Source organism: Rhinatrema bivittatum, chromosome 1, assembly GCF_901001135.1.
Source record: "Rhinatrema bivittatum chromosome 1, aRhiBiv1.1, whole genome shotgun sequence".
Lineage (NCBI taxonomy): Eukaryota > Metazoa > Chordata > Amphibia > Gymnophiona > Rhinatrematidae > Rhinatrema > Rhinatrema bivittatum.
The window spans coordinates 704790915-704811019 of NC_042615.1; the positions used below are offsets into that span (position 1 = coordinate 704790915).

The 20105-nt window shown below is 44.2% G+C and overlaps 1 protein-coding gene across 5 annotated transcripts in view; it reads right to left on the reverse strand.

Annotated features, from left to right (window-relative positions):
* Positions 1–471: 471 nt before the first annotated feature.
* ERBIN (erbb2 interacting protein) overlaps positions 472–20105 on the reverse strand; it is a 716810-nt gene continuing 697176 nt past the window's right edge. For all 5 annotated transcript variants that reach the window (XM_029576039.1, XM_029576020.1, XM_029576010.1 and 2 more), the window contains one exon: positions 472–3732. In XM_029576039.1, the coding sequence (XP_029431899.1) occupies positions 3625–3732 (108 nt within the window). In that variant the 3' untranslated portion in view covers positions 472–3624. The remainder of the gene's footprint in view (positions 3733–20105) is intronic.

Sequence of the window (20105 nt, forward strand, 5' to 3'; positions counted from 1 at the left end):
AGAAAGCAAGGGGAGAAAATCCTAACTATCATATAACCGTGATACCCTGCAGGTAGGATTTCAGATACATGTGTATGTGTTTTAAAGGGAGCTCATGCTTATGGGCCCCTATTCAGAATGAGTACAAAAACACTTGTAAAAATAATTCTTAAGGATCAAATTAAAATATTAGCTCTAAAACACATCTCATTTTTCTATAGCAATATCTATACTTTATCATGGAATGTGAGTTTTTATTGGCTAAACAGCAAGGATTAGGAGAGAGGTCTAGAAATACCCAGATGCAAGACGAAAATAATATAAGGAAAATAAAAATACTATATAATTAACTACTTCTGGTGGTGGGGATGTATCGCTGGTTTCACTTACCTAAAAAATTATTATATTCCAAGAAAAGTTAAGTTTTCTGAAAACCTTCAGCATTTCACTTACAGGACTTTCCAAAAACAAAATAAATCAAGGTACACAGGGTTTAAAGAGCATTAGTTTATTAACTATTCTCCATGTGTTACCTCAAACAATCTAATTATATACAAAAATTTGGAATGTTGATTAAATGCACATCATTAAACCATTTTACACAGTTGCTGAGAAGGGAATAATGTCTAGAAAAAGTAACAGCAAATTAATCACAAAGGCTTGATTCTGTGTGATGCTTATTGCTATGTTCATGTGTTCATATGATACTTTCAAGTATATACACATTTTTAAAACTCCAGTCCAAAAAGAAATCAGAAAAATAAATATTTACATAATAAATATGTGGGACATTTCATTATGTCAACTGAACTGATTCTTTAATGAACTGTTATAAAGAGTGATAGGAAAGCACTAAGTTTGTGTAAACAAATAACTTTATATTGAATACCTTATTTTGTTGACTTTCTTCTATTTGAAAATGCAGACTGAGAAAATTTTTTGCTTGATCACATAGTTGATAATAACCTATTAATATTATGTCCACTACCATGTGGACAATTAAAATTTGCAGATTAAAATTGGATACCAATGTAGGCTTATTTCTTAATGTCCCCAAGAATCACGAACACAAAAGCAAAACATGTTCGAAATTTTACATTGCGAATTGTGTTTCCAACACACTGCAACAACAAAACATTTTCACAATTAAAATGCCCATGTTTTATGAGGAAATATGTTCTATCAAAGTCAAATTCTTGGACAATAAACTTGATTTCAGTATTTCCATACTAAGTACAGAATCTCTAGCTAAAATTTCCTAGATACTATTTATAAACAAACTGTTTTGTATAGTACAAGTCTCTTTCTGTCGTAGTCCATCTAGCAAGTTAAACTATTTTCATACAAAATTGTATAAAAATGGCTATTCATGATAAAGAAATATAGAATATGCTGTCATTTAAAGTGCAGTTCCTTTGAGGAACTGTTCACTAAAACAAATGTTCAGGTTTACCCTGATTAATATACACAAAATTCTATTAAGAACAAGATCAGTAAAGAATCAGTTCTATTAGGACTTTCTATTCTCAGAAGTTACAGTATATGTGTATCCTGTGACATTAAATTAAGAGATATCAGCATAGGTATTCCCTTTAAAAGGCAGAAAGTGATAAAAACAGGATTAAAAGCAGTGGAAAGTGACATTTCACATTATTAAAAAGATGACAAATTGAAAAACAATCATACGATAAAAGGAACAGTAAAGCCAGCATTCTATAACTAGATTTCTCATTTGTCTCTCTAGAGATAACTGCACAAATACAGCATTAAATTGTATCAAAATACAACGTCTCTGGTAATATATTCCAAAATAAAGCAATTCCTATGTAAATATTAAATGAAATTCAACTAAAAATAAAATATACAAAGAGTTGTTAAAGGGTTTCAGTTAAAATTAGTAAAACTGTACAGTACAAGAAGCAATTGGTTTTTGAGTTTTTATACATTTTAACCAAGTGCAATAACTGATATAGGTCTTGAAAGATTACTGCCTATATAGTTTATCATCTGTTTCATTATTTTGAAAGAATATTAACTCTACACATGTTTTGGGGAAATTTAATTATTCCTAGTCCTCATCAAAATATTCTTATTACCTAATTGAACAAGTAAGCTATACCAGCCCAAATTATTAAATTAAATTTAAAAATTAAAAGTGAATTAAAATAATTAAATATTGCTACAACAGGCTTACAATATTTAGCCTGATTAAAACAGTTATTGGTCTTCTATGGCACTTTTCCCTAGTCCTGAACAGCCCATGCATTAATTGCTGCTACAGATTAAGCTTTCTTTTATTCAGTCACACAAAAGGAAAAAATAAAACATATATTGCTGACAAATTAAGTGAAAAAAGGATAATAAAATGTTTTATTTAGCAAAAAGGAACAAAAGGCAGCTTGTGGTAATTTGCTTTACATCAATATGGTTAGAAACCCTTTAATGACTCTGAGGTGTTTAGTTCACATTTAATGGTATCTGAAGGAACAGCCCTTTAAACAAAGATCATTACAAATGGCTGGGTCCCATGTCCCCATGTCTTTGCTCAACAGCTCTCCACCATTACTGTGTTACCTTTTCACACGCTTACTTTGGTTACCTAGCTTCATGCTGAAATGTCACTTTTTAGTTTAGCAAGGTAATACAAGGCCAAACAAATCAAGATAACTTTCCTATCTGATCTCACATCATTTACCGCATGTCAGGCAACAAATTCTTAAAAACTGGCCATTTCAGTTTCAATTAAAACCTATAAAGAAGTTTTTAAAAAGTATGGATCAAAAAGCACAATACATATTAAAAATCATTTGTACAAAATCAGGGATTTCTATTTGCAAACAAATTCTTATGGATAGCATATATGAAAATATTGTGCATGTGATAAAAAATAAAATATGAATCACTCTAGAAAAATAGTGGCCAACATAAGAAATCTGGCACAGCTCAGAAAAAAATAATTACTGGTGTCCATTAAACAAAAAGGGAAATTTTATTGCATTATTCATGTATTGATCTGCTATATTTTTCTCTCTTTGCATTTAGACGTTCTTGATAGGAAATGGCTGCTTTATTTGGCCTTCTTATAAACCCAACCATCAATACACAATCATGTATAATTTACTCTCACATAGAATGTGCACAAAGCAAAGCCCACACTTTGAATCTCTTGTCCACATCTACAGAAGTGGTTTCAGAAATGAACAGTGATACCTGGTGAATAAAAATAAAGGCATAAATAGCTACAGGACAGACAGTTCTGCCAAGTCCATAGGCTACTATTGAGGCTCAATATAACTTTGCACAAAGTTTAGTAATGTATATGATTATCCAAAAATAAAACTACTATCTGTACGAAAACACAGGTTTGATCTTGTGGGCGTGATCTTTGATTGCCAGAATGTCCAAAACCCCTGCAAGGTGTCAATTATATGCACTTCCCAAACGGTTTCTCTAAACAGTGGTTCTTTCCCCAGTGACTGCATGTTCTGTTACTTCATTACCAAACATTTTTAACATTAGTAATTTTTTCCATATCGGTGTCTCCGTGTGTGTATATAGACATATACATACATAGACAGATATTCAGATTCCTATGGGTGTCTTTCCTTGGCTCTTACTTGCTTTCCCTTCAGTCCACAGTATTGTTTATGCCGATATTTCTCGCAAGATGATCAGTTCTACTGTGTTCTGGAAAGTTTTTAGCAAGGATACTGCTTGCCCGTGGTCAATATTGATGAAACTGTATCCATTTGCCTGAGGAAAACACATAATTATTTATCAAGCTGCTGTTAAATACAGCTAGTAACATACTGGTATATTGTGTTTTTTGTTGGAATGGATTTAACCCACAATCTTGATTTCTGAAGGATAAGAATGACAAACAAAAAGCTCAGTACAACATATTAATTAAAAGCAGTAAATTACAGTTTTCTGTACTTTATTTTCCCAAGGAGCAAATCTAAAGATTTGTACTCAATTAGTAAAATAGAAAGCATAGATCCATCAAAAGAATTGAAAGGTGCATGACTGGGTGACAAAAACAAAATTTTAGGGAAAACAAAATGACTTTGTAATGACTAAGCACTGAATTACGCAAGATATTCTTCAGGGACTAAATTAAAGGCTTAATTTTGTGCTCATATCCAAATATGAATTTTGCTATGAGTGTAAAACCAGGCAGTGGCACAACAAAACTCCAGTGAAAAGGTTGTGACAAATCCCAATGAAGAATGCAATGCCATTTCAACGTTGAGTGTTCAGATGTGATGTCAGCAATTCTATTGGTCTCGAACAATGATGAAGCAATATTTTTCAGCTTTTTTTCAATAAAAATATTTTTGAAATCTCTCTGAACCTGGCTCTTTATCTGGGGCTTAAACAGATCAGTGATCTATATATATATATATATATATATTTTTTTTTTTTTTTTATTTAAAACAATTTTTATTGGTTTTTCAGTAACATACAACAACACGGAGACGGGTGTAGTCAGATCCCGCTCCGCAAGATACAGCCCCAACTAACATACAGCAGGTCTACCCCCTCGCCCCTCCCCCCTCCCTCCACCCTTTGCGTACAGAACAATAGATTGGATCATGGACACCAGATCAACGGGGGTAGATGGCCCGGATAAACCTGACCCCAGTCAATCATTCAGTATCAAACCTCCGAGCACGGTGGGGGAGCCTCTGAAGATATGAGTTCCAAACGCTGGAAAAGAATGCGTCTTCGGCGTGGAGAACTCGTGCCGCCATGCTTTCCATAGTCATCAGGGCGTGGAATGGTTCCTCCAAGCCCCAAAAGACGGGGCGTCCGGGGACCTCCAAACCTGTAAGATTGTCCTCTTCCCCACTAAGCTGGCTTTCTGCAACAGCAGGCGGAACCAGGATCTCGTACGCGAAGTGGGGAAATGCAGCAAATAAAAACCACAAAGGGGAAAAGGGCAAGCCCCGTCCAGGAGAATTGCCAGATAATCAACAACCCCTGCGCCAAAAAACAAGTACCGAGGGGCATGTCCAAAAAACCATGAGACAAGGAGCCCTCCACGGTGGACCGCGAGTAACATCGGGAGGCGCTATAGTCAATTGGAAAGCTCTTTGGTGGTGAAAACTAGGCCCGTGTTAAAAACCGAAACTGCATTTCTCGATAGTACATGTTGGAGGAGATCCTGCTTAGCCGCCGAAAACAAATACGTAATATAAAACTAGTATAGACAAAAAGCTCCATCCCCGTTCCATCGGCTACCAAGGGAGTGCAGATACTACCTGAGTTTGTGTCGTAACGCCCTGGTAATAGCTAGAGAGGATGGGCACGGACCTCTCAAAATGAAAAAGATTATCAAGTGTAGTATATGGAGTCAGCCCCTGCGTCTCAGCTGATAAGTCCGGACATAATGTCGGACCTGCATATATGGGAACGTGGTGTGAGGAACCCCCAATTTGTAAAGAGTTCGGACTTCCGAAACTGCATGAACATCCCCTTCTCTAGGTCCACAATGGCCCATGCGAGTGTATGCCCCTGTCGGCCCACACTCGAAACATAGCCGACTGAGAGCCAGGGGAAAACTCTGCGTTACCTTGGAGTGGGAGAAAGTAGGCACAGACCCCAGGAAGCTGTAAAAGGTGCATCAAGCGACACCATATGCGCCGCAGGGGCCGCGTAAGCGATGAAGTGTTCGTGAACGGGGGGAGGTAACAGGCCCCCGCCTGCAACGCATAGGAAGGGAGCCAACAGATGTAGAAGAGCCCGTTCCACCAGCAGGGGAAGCATAACGGAGGTGTCCCAATAACCAATTGGCGGAGTATCCGCAGATTGCAGGCCAGATTATATTGAGCCAGGTCAGGAACCCCCATGCCGCCCCTTGCCCCAGGTATTCTGTAACCACTTAAAGGGAAGCCTAGATTCCCCCCGCGCCAGAAAAGGCGGCGCATTGCACTCTCCCACCGCTGCCAAATCCCTCCTCCTCAGGAATAAGGGCACGTTTTGTAGAAGGTAAAGCCATTTCGGGAGCAGGGTCATCTTGAAATATGGCGGACTCGTCCTGCAGCCGAAAGGGGTAACGCCCTCCAAGTTTTCCAAGACTTCTTGCATATGACAAATGAGTTTGGGGACATTGGCGTGATATATAGATTCCGGGTCGGCAGGGAGAACAACCCCCAAGTAGCGTAAGCTGTCCCCCGCCCATTGCAAAGGGAAGGGCCCGACCATGTGTCTCTCAGGGTGTGGGAGGGATAAGCCAAGCCGATGATTTGGACTCATTCAGGCGAAAGGCCCGAGAACGTCCCGAAGGTCTCCAGTAACTGTAATAAACGTGGCGGTGAAGGGGGAGCGTGATGAATGGGTCTGTAATAATAACCCCATAGGTCGTCCGCAAAAGGCTATGTATTTAAAATATGGTATCGTCCATACGAATACCCCGAACGTCCCGGGGGTCTCGTTGATAGCTGATGGAGCAGGGGTCTAACTGCCAAGAGGAACAGCAGGGAGAGATAAGAGGAGCCCTGTCTAGGTACCTCTCGCTACCGAGAAAAGCATCAAGACTGTGAACCATTAGCCACTATGTGAGCTGTGGGCGCACTGTAGAGAAGTGTACAGCTTGTAGAAAGTAAAAAAGCCCATCAAACCCAAACTCCTGCAACACATAAACAAGGTAGGGCCACTCCACTCTATCAATAACGCCTTTTCTGCGTCAAAAACTGATGGTTAAGTAAGGGTGGGACATCCTTTGACTCATAGTCATGGCCGCTAAAATTTGCAAATATTGGAGACCGCCATAGCGGGTGGCGAACAAAGCCCACCTGGTGCTCTCCACCAGGCTGGGTAAACACTCTGCTAATCTCTCTGCTAAAATCTTAGCTAGCAGCTTATATCGTAGTTTAGCAATGATATTGGGCAGTAAGATTCCAGTAGAAGGGGGTCCTTGCCGGGTTTGGGGTATCAAGACTATATGTGCAAGGTTAGCATGTTCAGGAAAGAAACCTTGAGCAATGAGTTGGGTAAACGTCAAGGTTAACGGCGTGGACACAGTCTTTGTAGCAATTTAAAAAAACTCCGCAGTGAACCCATCAGGTCCCGGGGCCTTGAATATTAGGAGAACTATGAATCGCTAGTCGCACCTCCCCCTCGGTGATAGGAGCATTCAGCTTATCCCGTTGTTCCCTGGTCAGGCGGGGGAGTGGCAAACCCTCACAAAAACCGCGGCAGGCTGTCTCATCCCCCCCACCAGAAGTATAGAGCGAGGAATAAAAATCCCGAAAGCGTTGGAGAATCGTTGGCGTGTCCCGGACCACTTCAGTGGGGGAGGTACGTAGGGCCGGAATAAACCGGCTGGTCCTGGAGTACCTAATGAGATTGGACATCATTTTCCCGGCTTTATTGCTATAGTGAAAGAGTTTAAATTTATAATAGAAATAACTCTTTTTTGCCCTCTGATGGAGCAGGGAATTGAGAGCATGCTGTGTGGACAGATAGGATGCCCGGGCATCCTCCGTTTTATGGCGAAGCAGAGACATCCTGGCCTGCCGGACCTGTGCATTCAAGGTCAAAATCCGTCTATCAAGGGCCCTATCTATATATTTTTTTAAAGAGTCCCTCTGCTCTAAGTATCTCTCTTTTCTACTCAGACATTTGAAAGGGTGGGGACGCGGGACCTCTGTGGTTTGGACATCACATGCATTACATCATCTTTGATTATTCTCATGTTGGTCTAATAAAATATATCATCTACTGAGATTCCAGAAACAATAGAACTCCCCTTCTGCCAAGATATTTATTTTTATTTATGCAATTTTATATACCGTTACCCGGAACACAAGGATTCCATCTTTATGGTTACAACCAATTAAAAAGCAGAATAATACAATAAAAATCAATTAAAAATAATAAATCAATTAAAATAAATAAATCAATAAATAGTAAAAATTACTACAAAAACTACTAAAAATCAAAAATAGCATTAATATAGATAAGAATATAAAAGAAAAAGTCAAATAAAACTGCAGACTTAAATATCAACCTGATGTTAGTTCCGTAAGCTAATAAATATTGAACAGTTTAAATAAAATATTTTCTATTTAATTCCAATTTTTATTCAGTGTGTTGAGGAGTTTCCGAGGCATATTAATGCTGAAAATAGCATATTTAACACAAAGCAAATGTTGCTTACCTGATGTAACAGGTGTTCTCACAGGACAGCAGGATGTTAGTCTCACAAATGGTGACATCGAGGATGGAGCCCACCACGGAAAACTTCTGTCACAGTTTAACAGAACTTTGACTGGCCCCTACTGGGCATGCCCAGCAAGGCACTGACCCTGCAGCCAGCAGGGGTCTCCCTTCAGTCTGATTTTCAAAAGCTACAGGCAGTGCCTAAAAAGGAAAAAAACAAAACAAAACCCAACACCGCGGGGTGGCGTGCGGGTTTCGTGAGGACTAACATCCTGCTGTCCTGTGAGAACACCTGTACCTCAGGTAAGCAACATTTGCTTTCTCACAGGACAAGCAGGATGGTTGTCCTCACCAAATGGGTGAGTACGAGCTGAGGATGTCCTGACTTGCACCAAATGCACCCAATGACGTGCAACAGGCACTACAACTGGGGTGGAATTTGGTAAAGGGCATCCGCACCATACCGGGAAGGGGAAGGGTGTTGGTACGTCACGTTGGAAAAAGGTTACGACAAGACAGATTGGCGAAGATGGAAGTCCTGTCTTCCAGCTTTGTCCAAACAATAGTGGGCTGCAAAGGTATGGAGAGAACTCCAAGGTTGCAGCCCTGCAGATGTCAGGAAGCGGCACCGATCGAAGGTGTGCCACTGACGTCGCCATGGCCCTCACAGAGTGTGCTCTTCACACGGTCTTAAAAGGGAATGCCAGCTTGCTGATAGCAAAAAGAAATGCAGTCCGCCAACCAGGAGGAAAGAGCCTGCTTACCCACAGGATGTCCTAACTTGTTAGGGATGAAAAGAGACAAATAATTGAGTGCTCTTCCTGTGAGCAACTGTACGGTCTAGATAAAAAGCTAGAGCTCGTTTGCAGTCTAGGGTATGCAGAGTCTGTTCCCCGGAGTTGGAGTGGGGCCTGGAGAAAAAAGATAGGTAGTATGATGGATTGATTAATATGAAACTCAGAACTACCCTTAGGTAAAAATTTAGGGTGAGTGCGGAAGTACCGCCCGGTCCTGCAGGAGCTTAGGCTAGGTAAGGCGGATAGGTAACTAGGGCCTGCAATTCACCTAACCCTGCGAGCTGAAGAGTGCTAGCCAAAAGGAATAACACTTTCACATGTGAGATACTTTAACTCACAGGAGTGCAGAGGTTCGAAAGGAGGTTTCATTCGACGACCAAGAACCAGGTTTAAGGTCCCAAGATGGGGCCGGAGGACGTAAGGGTGGCTTCAGATCTGGAGCAAGCCTTTAAGAAAACGTGTTACTAGGGGTTGTACTGAAAATAGGACACCCTGTACACCTTTATGAAGGCGGCTACCGCACTGACATTGCATTCTGATAGAAGAGGTGTTTAAGACCTGATTCCGAGAAGATGCCATAAATAGTCCAAGAATTTGGAGATTGACAGGAAAGGGGATCAAGGGACTGAGAAGTGCACCATGATGTGTACCTTTTCCATTTGTATGAGTAAGACTTTCTTGTGGAAGGCTTTCGTGAAGCTATCAGGACCCGAGAAACGGAAATCTGAAAGGTTGAAAGGCTGAAGGACTAACCTTTCAACATCCATGCCGTCAGGGACAAGGCTTGGAGGTTGGGTTGGAGGAGGCATCCGTCGTTTTGAGTGAGCAGATGCGGGGTCCTTTCCCAGAGGAATGTGCCTGCGGATGGAGAGATCCTGGAGTATTGAAACCATACTTGGCGTGGCCAGTAAGGTGCTATCAGGATCATGGTTCCCCCGTCCTGCGTAGCTTTCACGAGAGTCTTTGACCACAAGAGGAAGTGGAGGAATGCATAGAGCAGACCGGTTGTCCACTTGAGGGAGAATGCATCCCTCGGCCGAGAGTGAGGTGCTGGCTCCGAATGAGAGAGCAGTAAATCGTCCACTTTGTGGTTCTGAGGGGACGCAAAGAGGTCTATGCGGGGAGAACCCCACTTCTGTGAAACAGAGAGGTCGCTACCAGAGGATCGAGTGACCACTCGTGTGGTTGAAGACACGGCTCAGATGGTCTGCCAATACATTGTCTACTCCCGGCAGGTAAGTGGCCCTGAGGTACATGGAGTGGGAGAGGGCTTCCGCCCAGATCTGCGCAGCTTCCTGACACAGAAGGAAGGAGCCTGTGCCTCCCTGCTTGTTTATGTACCACATGGCCACTTGGTTGTCCGTCTGGATTAAGATTATCTGATGAAAGAGATGATCTTTGAAAGTGCGGAGCGCATAGCGGATTGCTCGAAGTTCCAGGAAATTGATCTGGTGTTCGGGCTTCCTCTTTGGACCATAACCCTTGGGTTTGAAAGTCGTCCACATGGCTCCCCAACCGATGTGTGAGAAGCGTCGGTGGTTAGGATTACTTGCGGATCCGGTGGAAGAAAGGGTAAGCCCCTGAAGAGGTTGACCTGAGTCGTCCACCAGGTTAAGGATAGGCGCAGCGCTTGTGTGACTGTGACTATGGAGGACAGAGGCTGAAAAGCTTGAATCCATGGTGTCGTAGAGTCCATTGTGTTACTCTCATGGCTAGTCGGGTCATGGGAGGACTTGAACCGAGGATTGCCATGTGCCCTAGGAGAATGAGGAACTGGCGAGCCGTGGCAGTGTTCTGAGACTGGAGCTGGCGAAGCCAGGGACATTAGGGTTGTGGGACCCTCTGAAGAGGAAGGTAAGCCTTTGCCTGTAAGGTGTCCAAGTCTGCCCAATGAAGGATAAGGTTTGAGACGGAACTAAGCAAGATTTTTTCGTAATTGACGAGAAACCCTAAGGAAAGGAGTGTTTGAATTGTCGATTTTAGGGAGGATTGAGCTATCTGTTGGGTGGAGGCCCTGATTAGCCAATCGTCCAGGTATGGGTAGACGTGGACACCTTCCTTCTGAGGAATGCTGCTACCACTACGAGACATTTGGTAAAGACTCGTGGGGCAGAAGAAGCTAGACCGAAAGGGAGGGACACGGTATTGATAATGGTCGTGGCCAACTAGAAACCGCAGATATTTGCGATGGGATTGTGTGATCGCAATCTGTGGGTATAAGCGTACTTGAGGTCGAGGAGAGCACAGCCAATCCCCCTCTTTGTAGCAGAGGGAGAAGCAGCGCGGCCTAGGGTTACCATTTTGAACTTCTCTTTTTGAAGGTTATTTGTTGAGGGCTCGAAGGTCCAAAATGGGACGTAGTCCCCCGATTTCTTTGGTATTAGGAAGTATCTGGAATAGAATCCCTTGCCTCGTTGAGAGGGAGGAAGGAACAGGTTCTATTAGCATTTGATTGCAGAAGAAGGGATACTTCCTGTTGTAATTGAGCCAAATGGGTGGATAGACTCCACGCTTGAAGAGCGCGGGGAGTCTGCCGGAAGAGTTATGAAGTTGAGGCGGGTAACCCTGTGCGATAATTGTTAGCACCCACTGATCTGAGGTGATCTGCAACCAAGGTTGTAGAAAATGGTACAGTCGACCTCCTACAGGGATGTCCGGAAGAGGGGTTTGGCATGTGTTCCCTACAGGGAGTCAAAGGCCAGCCGCAGCCCAGGAGGAGGGGCTACAGTAGGCCTTTGTTTCCTAGGCTGACGCGGCTGAGGCCTAGTAGAGGATCGAGCTGGACGAGGCCTGGCGATGGAGGGTAATAACGGGCGTGGTTGAAAGAATGACTTCTTAGAGTCTTTCTTTTGCGGTTGCTTGGAGGTCAGCTCAGGTGGGACAGATGAGAGTTGTTTCAACGTCTCATGGTGGTCTTTCAACTCCGCCCACAATCTGCTGAATTTGCTCTCCAAACAAATTATCGCCTAAGCAGGGTTAAATCAGCAAGACGATCCTGAACCTCTGGGCGAAGGTGGATGATTTTAACCAAGCCCAACGTCTGGCTGAGATGGCTGTAGCTGAAACTTTTGTGGAAGCATCGAATATGTCGTAGGCAGTCCGAATCTCGTGCTTCCCTGCCTCAAATCCCTTGTGAAGAAGGGCTTGAAGCTGCGGTTGGTATTGGTCTGGTAACGTGTCAGCATAGTCTTGCATCTGCTTAAGGATGGCTCTGTTGTACTGAGTCATATAAAGTTGATATGAAGCTATGCGTGAAATCAACATAGCTCCATGATAGACTTTCCGTCCAACACTATCTAGGAACTTGTTGTCCCTGGTAGGTGGGGTAGAAGAGTGTGGCTTAAGACGCTTGGCCTTCTTCTGCGCGGACTCAACCACAACAGAGCGATGATCGAGTTGAGGTTTTTGGAAACCTGGTGCTGACTGGACAAGGTAGGTGGAGTCAGCTTTTTTGTTAACTGGGGACACTGATGAAGGAGATTCCCAGTTTTTCTTGAGCAGATCCAAAAACACCTGGTGTATAGGGATGGAAGCGATGATTTTTGGAGCATCCAGAAATTGAAGGAGTTCCATCATCTGGTGTCTGTCATCAGCTTCAGATTGTAGTTGAAAAGGTACAACTTCTGACATCTCTTTCACAAAGTTAATGAAAGATAGATCCTCAGGAGGAGATCTTTTTCTACTCTCTGTAGGAGATGGAGGCGAAGGCAAATCCGTGTCAGAAGATGTATCATCATCATCACCCCAGGTATCGTAGGGATCAAGTGGGGTTTGTAACCCTGATGGACCTGGCTGAGGCTCTAAAGGCATCGATGGAAACCGAGGTGGAATCGGTGCCGTAGGTGGAACCAGAAATGGCCATCGATGGCTTCGGTGCTGTCGATGGAATCGGTGCCTGGCGTGGAATGGATGGAACCGAAGGATATATCGGTGGAGATATACCAGAAGGCACCGATGGAACCACCCCGGAAGGGGGAATCCGGAACGGTGTTTCTCCTGCCGATGAAAATCCAGTCGGAGACGGTGGTGTTGTCGATGGCACTGGAATCACCGATGGAAGGGCCGTCATGAGCGCCTCCATGCGGCTCAGTAGCGGTGCTAGCGCTTGTATAAACGGATCGGTGGTCGGTTCCCTCCTCGGTGGCGAAGCCGGTGCCGGGGGCGGCACTGGAACCGGTGCCGGAGACGGTGCCGATGGAGGTTGCAATTTCTTTCATCGCTTTCTCGATGGCCTCCTGGACCAGCCGGTCCAGTTCTGCCCGGAGACCAGGGGTAACCATACCCGGCTCGACGGGAGAGGGAGGCTGAGGCAGGGCCGGAGGGACCACCGTAACCGGTGGGATCACGGCCCCCGCACCCCGGGAGGGTGAGGGTTTCCTCGATGCCTGCGAACGAGACGTGGAGGGTGTCCAGTCTGTTCGCGGCTTCTTTGTCGGTGGCTCGGCTTGAGCAGAGGTCGATGGCTGTGGATCCTCGACAGGCCGAGATTTGTGCCGTCGATAGCGGTGCTTTTCCTTCCGATCCCCTCGCCCATCCGGGGAAGGGACGGGAGTCGACGGCCGAGAAGCGATCGATGGCGGGCGGTCACCGGAGGGTTGACGATGATGGTACAACTTCGACGGTGCCGGTTCCGATGACGTCGATGCTATCGATGGGGTTGGGGTGGGTGCATGGAAGAGGAGCCCCATCTTCTCCATCCTGGCTTTGCGACCCTTGGGTGTCATTAAGGCACATTTGGTGCAAGTCAGGACATCATGCTCACTACCCAAACACATCACACAAACCATGTGGGGGTCTGTGATGGACATAGTCCGGGTACAATCCGGACAACGGCGGAACCCCGTTGCCATGGCCTGAAGCCAAATTTAGGCTGGGGATCGGTAAGTGCCAACAGGCCTCAAGGGCCAAATTCGACGGTAGTCGATGGAAAAAGGCAAAAAACTTACCGGGTTCCGTAAGATGACTAAAAATTTGTCGAAGGGAGACCCCTGAGGGGCAAATTTTCTTAGGAAATTAACTTCCAAATTCCTGTCAGGAACGTGGTTAGAGAGCTCCTTTCAACCGCGTGGCAACTGCTGCGCGGAAAAAAGAAGACTGAAGGGAGACCCCTGCTGGCTGCAGGGTCAGTGCCTTGCTGGGCATGCCCAGTAGGGGCCAGTCAAAGTTCTGTTTAAACTTTGACAGAAGTTTTCCGTGGTGGGCTCCATCCTCGATGTCACCCATTTGTGAGGACAACCATCCTGCTTGTCCTGTGAGAAAAAGATAGACTAGATGTGGGACCATATTTAAAAACTGTAAGAAAGGTGGTCTATGTTATTCTGGGATGATTCTTCACACAAAAGCCTGGGCAAAATAAAGCTAGAATGTGATAACTCTGGTTCCATGTATCGGAGATCTTCAGGTGTTTGACTGGGGCAGAGAGCTGGCACTAGGCTATAAAAAGAGTAATTCCCCCCCACTCCTATCTAAAAAACAAAACAAAAAAAGGACATAAAACAAACCCTGAAATGCATTAACAATGGCAGCTCAGTCCTGAACCCTCCTTTTGATTGTTCTTTTAAAGGAGTAGTTGGAGTCTTCAAAAATATTCTAAAAGTGCAGTATTGCACCGTGTGCGTGGATGCCGCAAGTTACCAGGTGTTTGCGCATCCAGAGTGGGAAGGGACCAGCGAACTCGTGGACTGGCCTAGGTAGGAGTGGGATTTGACATAGTTGGGCTTGGAGGCAATGGCACAGGCAGATGATGGGTCATTCTCTCATGGTCTGATGATGTCATAGGGGTACCCGCAGCAGCTTGGAAGGGGTGCGCTTTTGCCCATTGGGAATATGGGAAGAACAAGGAGTCCTGGGGACAGCAAGACACATTGCCCATTGGACAACTGGAAACTGTGGGCAGGGAGTAGCAGGGTCTGTGAAAGTAGCAAGGGGCCTGGTCTCAGCCTCTTTCACTTCCTACTCTCCTTGCCGCTGGCACAGCTAACAGGCAAGAACTCTGTCAACTCTTTCTTCTCTTATTGGGTGGCTGCCAAAAAAAAAGAACAGGAATACAGATTTAATTATGTAAAAAAAAAAAAAGTTGGAGAGCTGCACACACCAGTCAACTCTCTGGATCAACAACTATGCCCCCCTCCATGGGGGGCATAGTTGTTGACAACAAAGTCAGCTAAGCTGGGGATAATAGCCAGACTCTTTAAGGCTCCACCCCAATTCTAGATGGAGCTAGAAATCAAGGCAACCATGCTCCATGGGTCCATGTCGATGACCCAGTCCACTGCTCATCCCATCGGAGGAGGAGCAGAAGGCTGGGCAGAAGCCCATGTGGCTGTGGGGGAAATTACTTCCACTGAGGAATTGGGGAGGTGTTCTCCTCGATCCCTGTTAATATGGGCAGGTAGAGCAGGTCTAGGGGTACCTGAGACAGAGGCAAGGCTGGTTCCTGTACCCCTGCTACAGGTAGACCATGGAGGGGGGGCATTCATGAGTGCAAACAACCCAGCGGTAGAGGCAGTAAGAGGAACTTGCAGGGTGATGGATCCTAGTGGTAACTAAGGTAGCTCCCATCTTGATTCATCTGATCTCCAGCTCATGGCAGGGATGCCAGAATTGAGTGATCTAGACTCTCAGCCTCTAGGCGCCCCAAGAAGAATCTCGGTGGAAAATGCTATCCACATCCATCTAGTGGAAAGAAATGGAGGACAGTGTTGCAGCCGCTTTTTCACTGCTATCCCAATGAAAAGGTAGCTGTCACCTTGTTAGAGGGCTTCAGGAATGGTTTCAGAATACCATATTTCAGTGTGATAACATCAGCCCGCCATGCTAACGTACTTCCTCCAATCTGCCTTGCCAGGATCATAATAGAAAAGCTAACTACAGTGCTGGAGCTAGGGTGGGTGGCAGGCCTGTTTCCAGGTCCTCCTTTCCCCCAAATGGTCTTATTTCTAGTTGTGGTCCCTAAGAAAGAGCTGGATAAGTTCAGGTTAATACATAACCTTTTTTACCGAGCTGGCAACCCAGTGAATGACTTCATTCCCACTGAGCCTTGTTCAGTGCAGTACATGTTCTTCAAAAGTGCACTGGACCTCATCGGAGAGTGTGGCAAATGGGTGCCCTTGGCAAAAGCTGACATCGAGTCTGCTTTTCGGCTTCTCCCTGTACACCCTGACAGTTTCCCATTGCTGGCCTTTTATTTTGATGGTGCATATTACTTTGACAAGTGCACAATAATGGGATGTGCTTATTTGAAATTGTTCAGCATCTTCTTGCATTGAGAGCTAGCACAGTGCATGGGTTTGCAAAGTTTGATCTATTACTTGGATGACTTCCTGTTTGTTGATTGTAATGATTCCAATACCTGTCAAGTTATTTTATGGGTTTCAGGCCCTAGCATGCCACTTTGGTGTTCCGATAGCTGCTGGCAAACTGAAGGTGGCTACCAGAGAACTAACATTCCTGGGTATAGAATTAGACTCATTGAGATGGTATCTAGACTTCCACAGGCTAAACTGGAGAAACTCTGCATTCTGATCACCAGATATCTCAAGTGTGCAAATAACGCTGATGCACATGCAGACTAATTGGCAGCTTGGTGATCATGTGCAGTCATCCCTATGGGACGTATATTTTTGTGCAGGCTCACCTTGGCAACAGGTGTAGTCACTGGATAAAGACGACAAAGGTTTTACAGGAGGATCTTGTCATATGGCATCACTTCTTGTACAAATTTAATGAAGTGGTAGTTTGGCTTCCACTACAGGTGTCTAAGTGCAGATTTGGACCTTTATTTATTTATTTAAAGTCTTTTCTATATCGTCGCTAAATTATATACCATCGCAATGGTTTACATATAGGCACATAAGTAAGTTTGGAGTAAGCGTACTATAGTACATTCTAACAGGTGCCATTAAGTTTCGGTTACATTAAATCATAAAAATACGTACAAATGTTTAGTGATGTAGGTTCTGGCCAGGTACTTTTACAGGTAAAAAAAATAATCACATTTACTGTGTTATATTATTACATTCATTGTGTACTCAATTTGTTAAAATATTGTAATGCACATTTATGAGAATAGTGCTGTGTGCCGGTGCTCTTCTGTTTATTCCAGTGTATTTTCTATTCCCCGATCTCTTTATAAAAGGCTTGTTTAAAAAGCCATGTCTTTAGACTTCTCTTGAATGTTTTGGGGTCTCTCTGTAATCTGGTCTCCAAAGGCATTGTGTTCCAGAGTGTGGGTCCTGCTAAAGACAATGCCTTTTCTCTTACCTGGGTTAGTCTCGTTGTCTTGACTGAGGGAATGGTTAAGAAAGCTTTGTTTGCTGAACGAAGGTTCCTGTGTGGTATGTGTACCAATAGTGCAGTGTTTAGCCAGTTCGCTTTTTCATCATGTATTAGTTTATGTATGGTGCATAGTGCTTTGTATTTTATTCTTTGTTCTATGGGTAGCCAGTGAAGTTCGGTCAGAGTTTCTGTTATATGGTCTCCTCTTCTTTTTCCAGTTACTTTTTCTTTACTCAGATGCCTCTGGGGGCACTGGTTTCAGTTTATTTTGCCAATGTTCCTGGTGTACAGCAAATTGCCTACCTGAATGATTATCGTCCAGTGTTTCTTCAACTATCACTTTCTTTGCACTTATTCCAATTGTCATTGCCCTTCACTATTGGCACTTCTGTTAAGTATTAATGATTTTTTTTTACTATATGTGCCTTTTTGTAAACCATTGTGATGGTAAATAACTTAATAACGGTATAGAAAAGATTTTAAATAAACAAACATATGAGAGGAGCATTTGGCTAGAAGGTAGTGTTTTGATGTGACAAGCTTTCCATCATCAAGATCATTAATTGCCAGTCTGCTAAAATGTGCACCGGTGTCTGAATTAATGAGCCGTGATTTTTAAGTGCTTACAATTGAATCTGGTTGCACGCACTACGAGATTGCTGTCTGTCTTTCTCATTTCAAGTGGGAACAATTCAGGAGGCTGGCACCAGATGCCAACGACACTAGGACCTTCGTACCGACATACCTCTAAGGCTATTGGAGCGAAGATGCATGTGACTTGCTGTGCAGATCCATGGCACTGGCCACGTGGCGGTCATATACAAGAGGGTTATAATGCCATAATAGATTATTTGGACAGTTTGGAATGGTGGTATGGTCAGATTTCCACCCAACTGAATTTTCAGTATATAACAAACCAGCAGACATGAACATCCAGAAATGTAGTTTGCGCCAACTTGGCTGGCCTTGCCTTCTTTGCCAAAGTTCAGGGGTGGCCTAATTCTGCCTTGGTCTTCGTGGTGAAACACATAATGGCTGGCTGGGCTAAGTCCAAGACTACGATATCTGATAGTTGTAGGTCAATTTTACACAAGCACTTGTTCAAGCTTTGACATGTCTTGCCTTCTGTGGCCACTGACTCTTTTGAGCTGTTTTTGAGCCATTAATGATCACATTCTTTGTTGTCTTGAGAGTAAGAGAGGTAGTGTCAGTGACTATCACTCAGGATAGTAAGAAGGGCCTCCTAATATCAAACATTTCAGTTTCAGACAACAAACTGCCTTTGACAATTAGGTGGTCTAAAACAGATCATAAAGGTAGAGGTGAGAATTATCTTGGCTAAGGTCTTGGGTCTAGTCCCTTGCCTGGTCATAAATGCTTTGCAATACTTCTCCTGTAGGCTGTTTGGTGGTGTCCAATTCCTCATGCATGCTAATACTCCCATGAGCAGGTTTCAACTCAGTGCAGTTCTGAAGCAAACTTTTACATGGCAGGCCTGCAGGCAGAGCAATTCGGAATCCATTCAATTCAGCATTGGTGCTGCTTCCAGCACAGCTGCGTCAGCCTACCTGGAACCACCTTTCAAAGTATTGGCAGATGGCTCCCCAAGGCTTTTCTCTCTTACATCAGGCAGGTGAATGGCAGCCTGGACCAGCTCAATTTCAAACGTTTCTATTCTCATCTTGCAGGTCACTGCTGGCAGCGATAGAGGGTCTGGATTTGTGTTCAGATCAGAGCATTGGGCAGGATCTGGCATTATGGGCCCATATTTGGGACTAGTGCTGCGAAACGTGATGGTACGATGGCTTGGCAGAAGAAGAATGCTTTGAGAACAGCTGAACCCCCCTTCTGAGATAATTGCTGGTCAGATCTGTTTATCCATTTATTTATTTAGAGGATATTCCTGGCTGGCTGTTGATCAACAATATTAGTGACATCACCCTCATCACTACACTGATGCCAGACACCTGTGTTCTGTGGTGCGAGGCTTACCCAGAATAAAAAGGCATCAATCCGTGACAAGGTAGACCACAATACGTCTACTCCCTTTTTTCTCATATTGAGGAACTATGTTTTGTTATACTCAATCTCCTCTCCGCGAGGAACCTTGTTTTGTTTACTCTGTCTTTTCTTAGCTGCCTATAGTTACCCCCTCTCCCAGTTTTGACTTCCCTGTTAAAATGTAATTTTCCAAACTTAACCTGTTTACTGTAAACCGACATGATGTCCACAACGAATGCTGGTATATAAAAATGTTTAAATAAATAAATAAATAAATAAATCTCTTGCCACTGGTTATAGCATTCATGTTAATGGGGTACATGGGTAGCTAAGCTTAGTAAGCAAATTGGCAGCTTTACCACTTGGTTCGGCGGTTATATTTAGGCATGATTGGTTATGCATGGAATGTGCCAAACTCTTCACTTGTCTGATATGGCACTGGACCTCTTCCTAAATACACTAAAAAAGGGCATCCAAAAGTTTCTCTTCTAATGATAGGGCCAATGGTCACAGCTTTGTTGGGGGAAGGACTTAGGTAAGCTGGCTCTGTTTACCAGGTCCTATGGCGGGTGTATCCGAGCCTGGGGGAGACTTGGCCTAGGAGGGATGGGATTCCATGATGCATTGTGACCTCTCAGACTATACTAGGTGTTTGTCTGTCAGGGTCAGAGTGGCCCTGATGTGGCAGCAGGCTGGTTGTTCCCGTTGAACAAGGGAACAACCATCAGCCTTGCTTGCAGGATGGAGGGCTGACACGTAGTGCCCACTGGGTTCCCCAATGGAGAAACAAGTTGTTTGCAACCTCCAGGTCTAAGGCTCATTCGTGAGGCTGCAGGACTCTACTGAAATGGTCTACCAGCATATTCTGAATGCCTTGAAGACAGG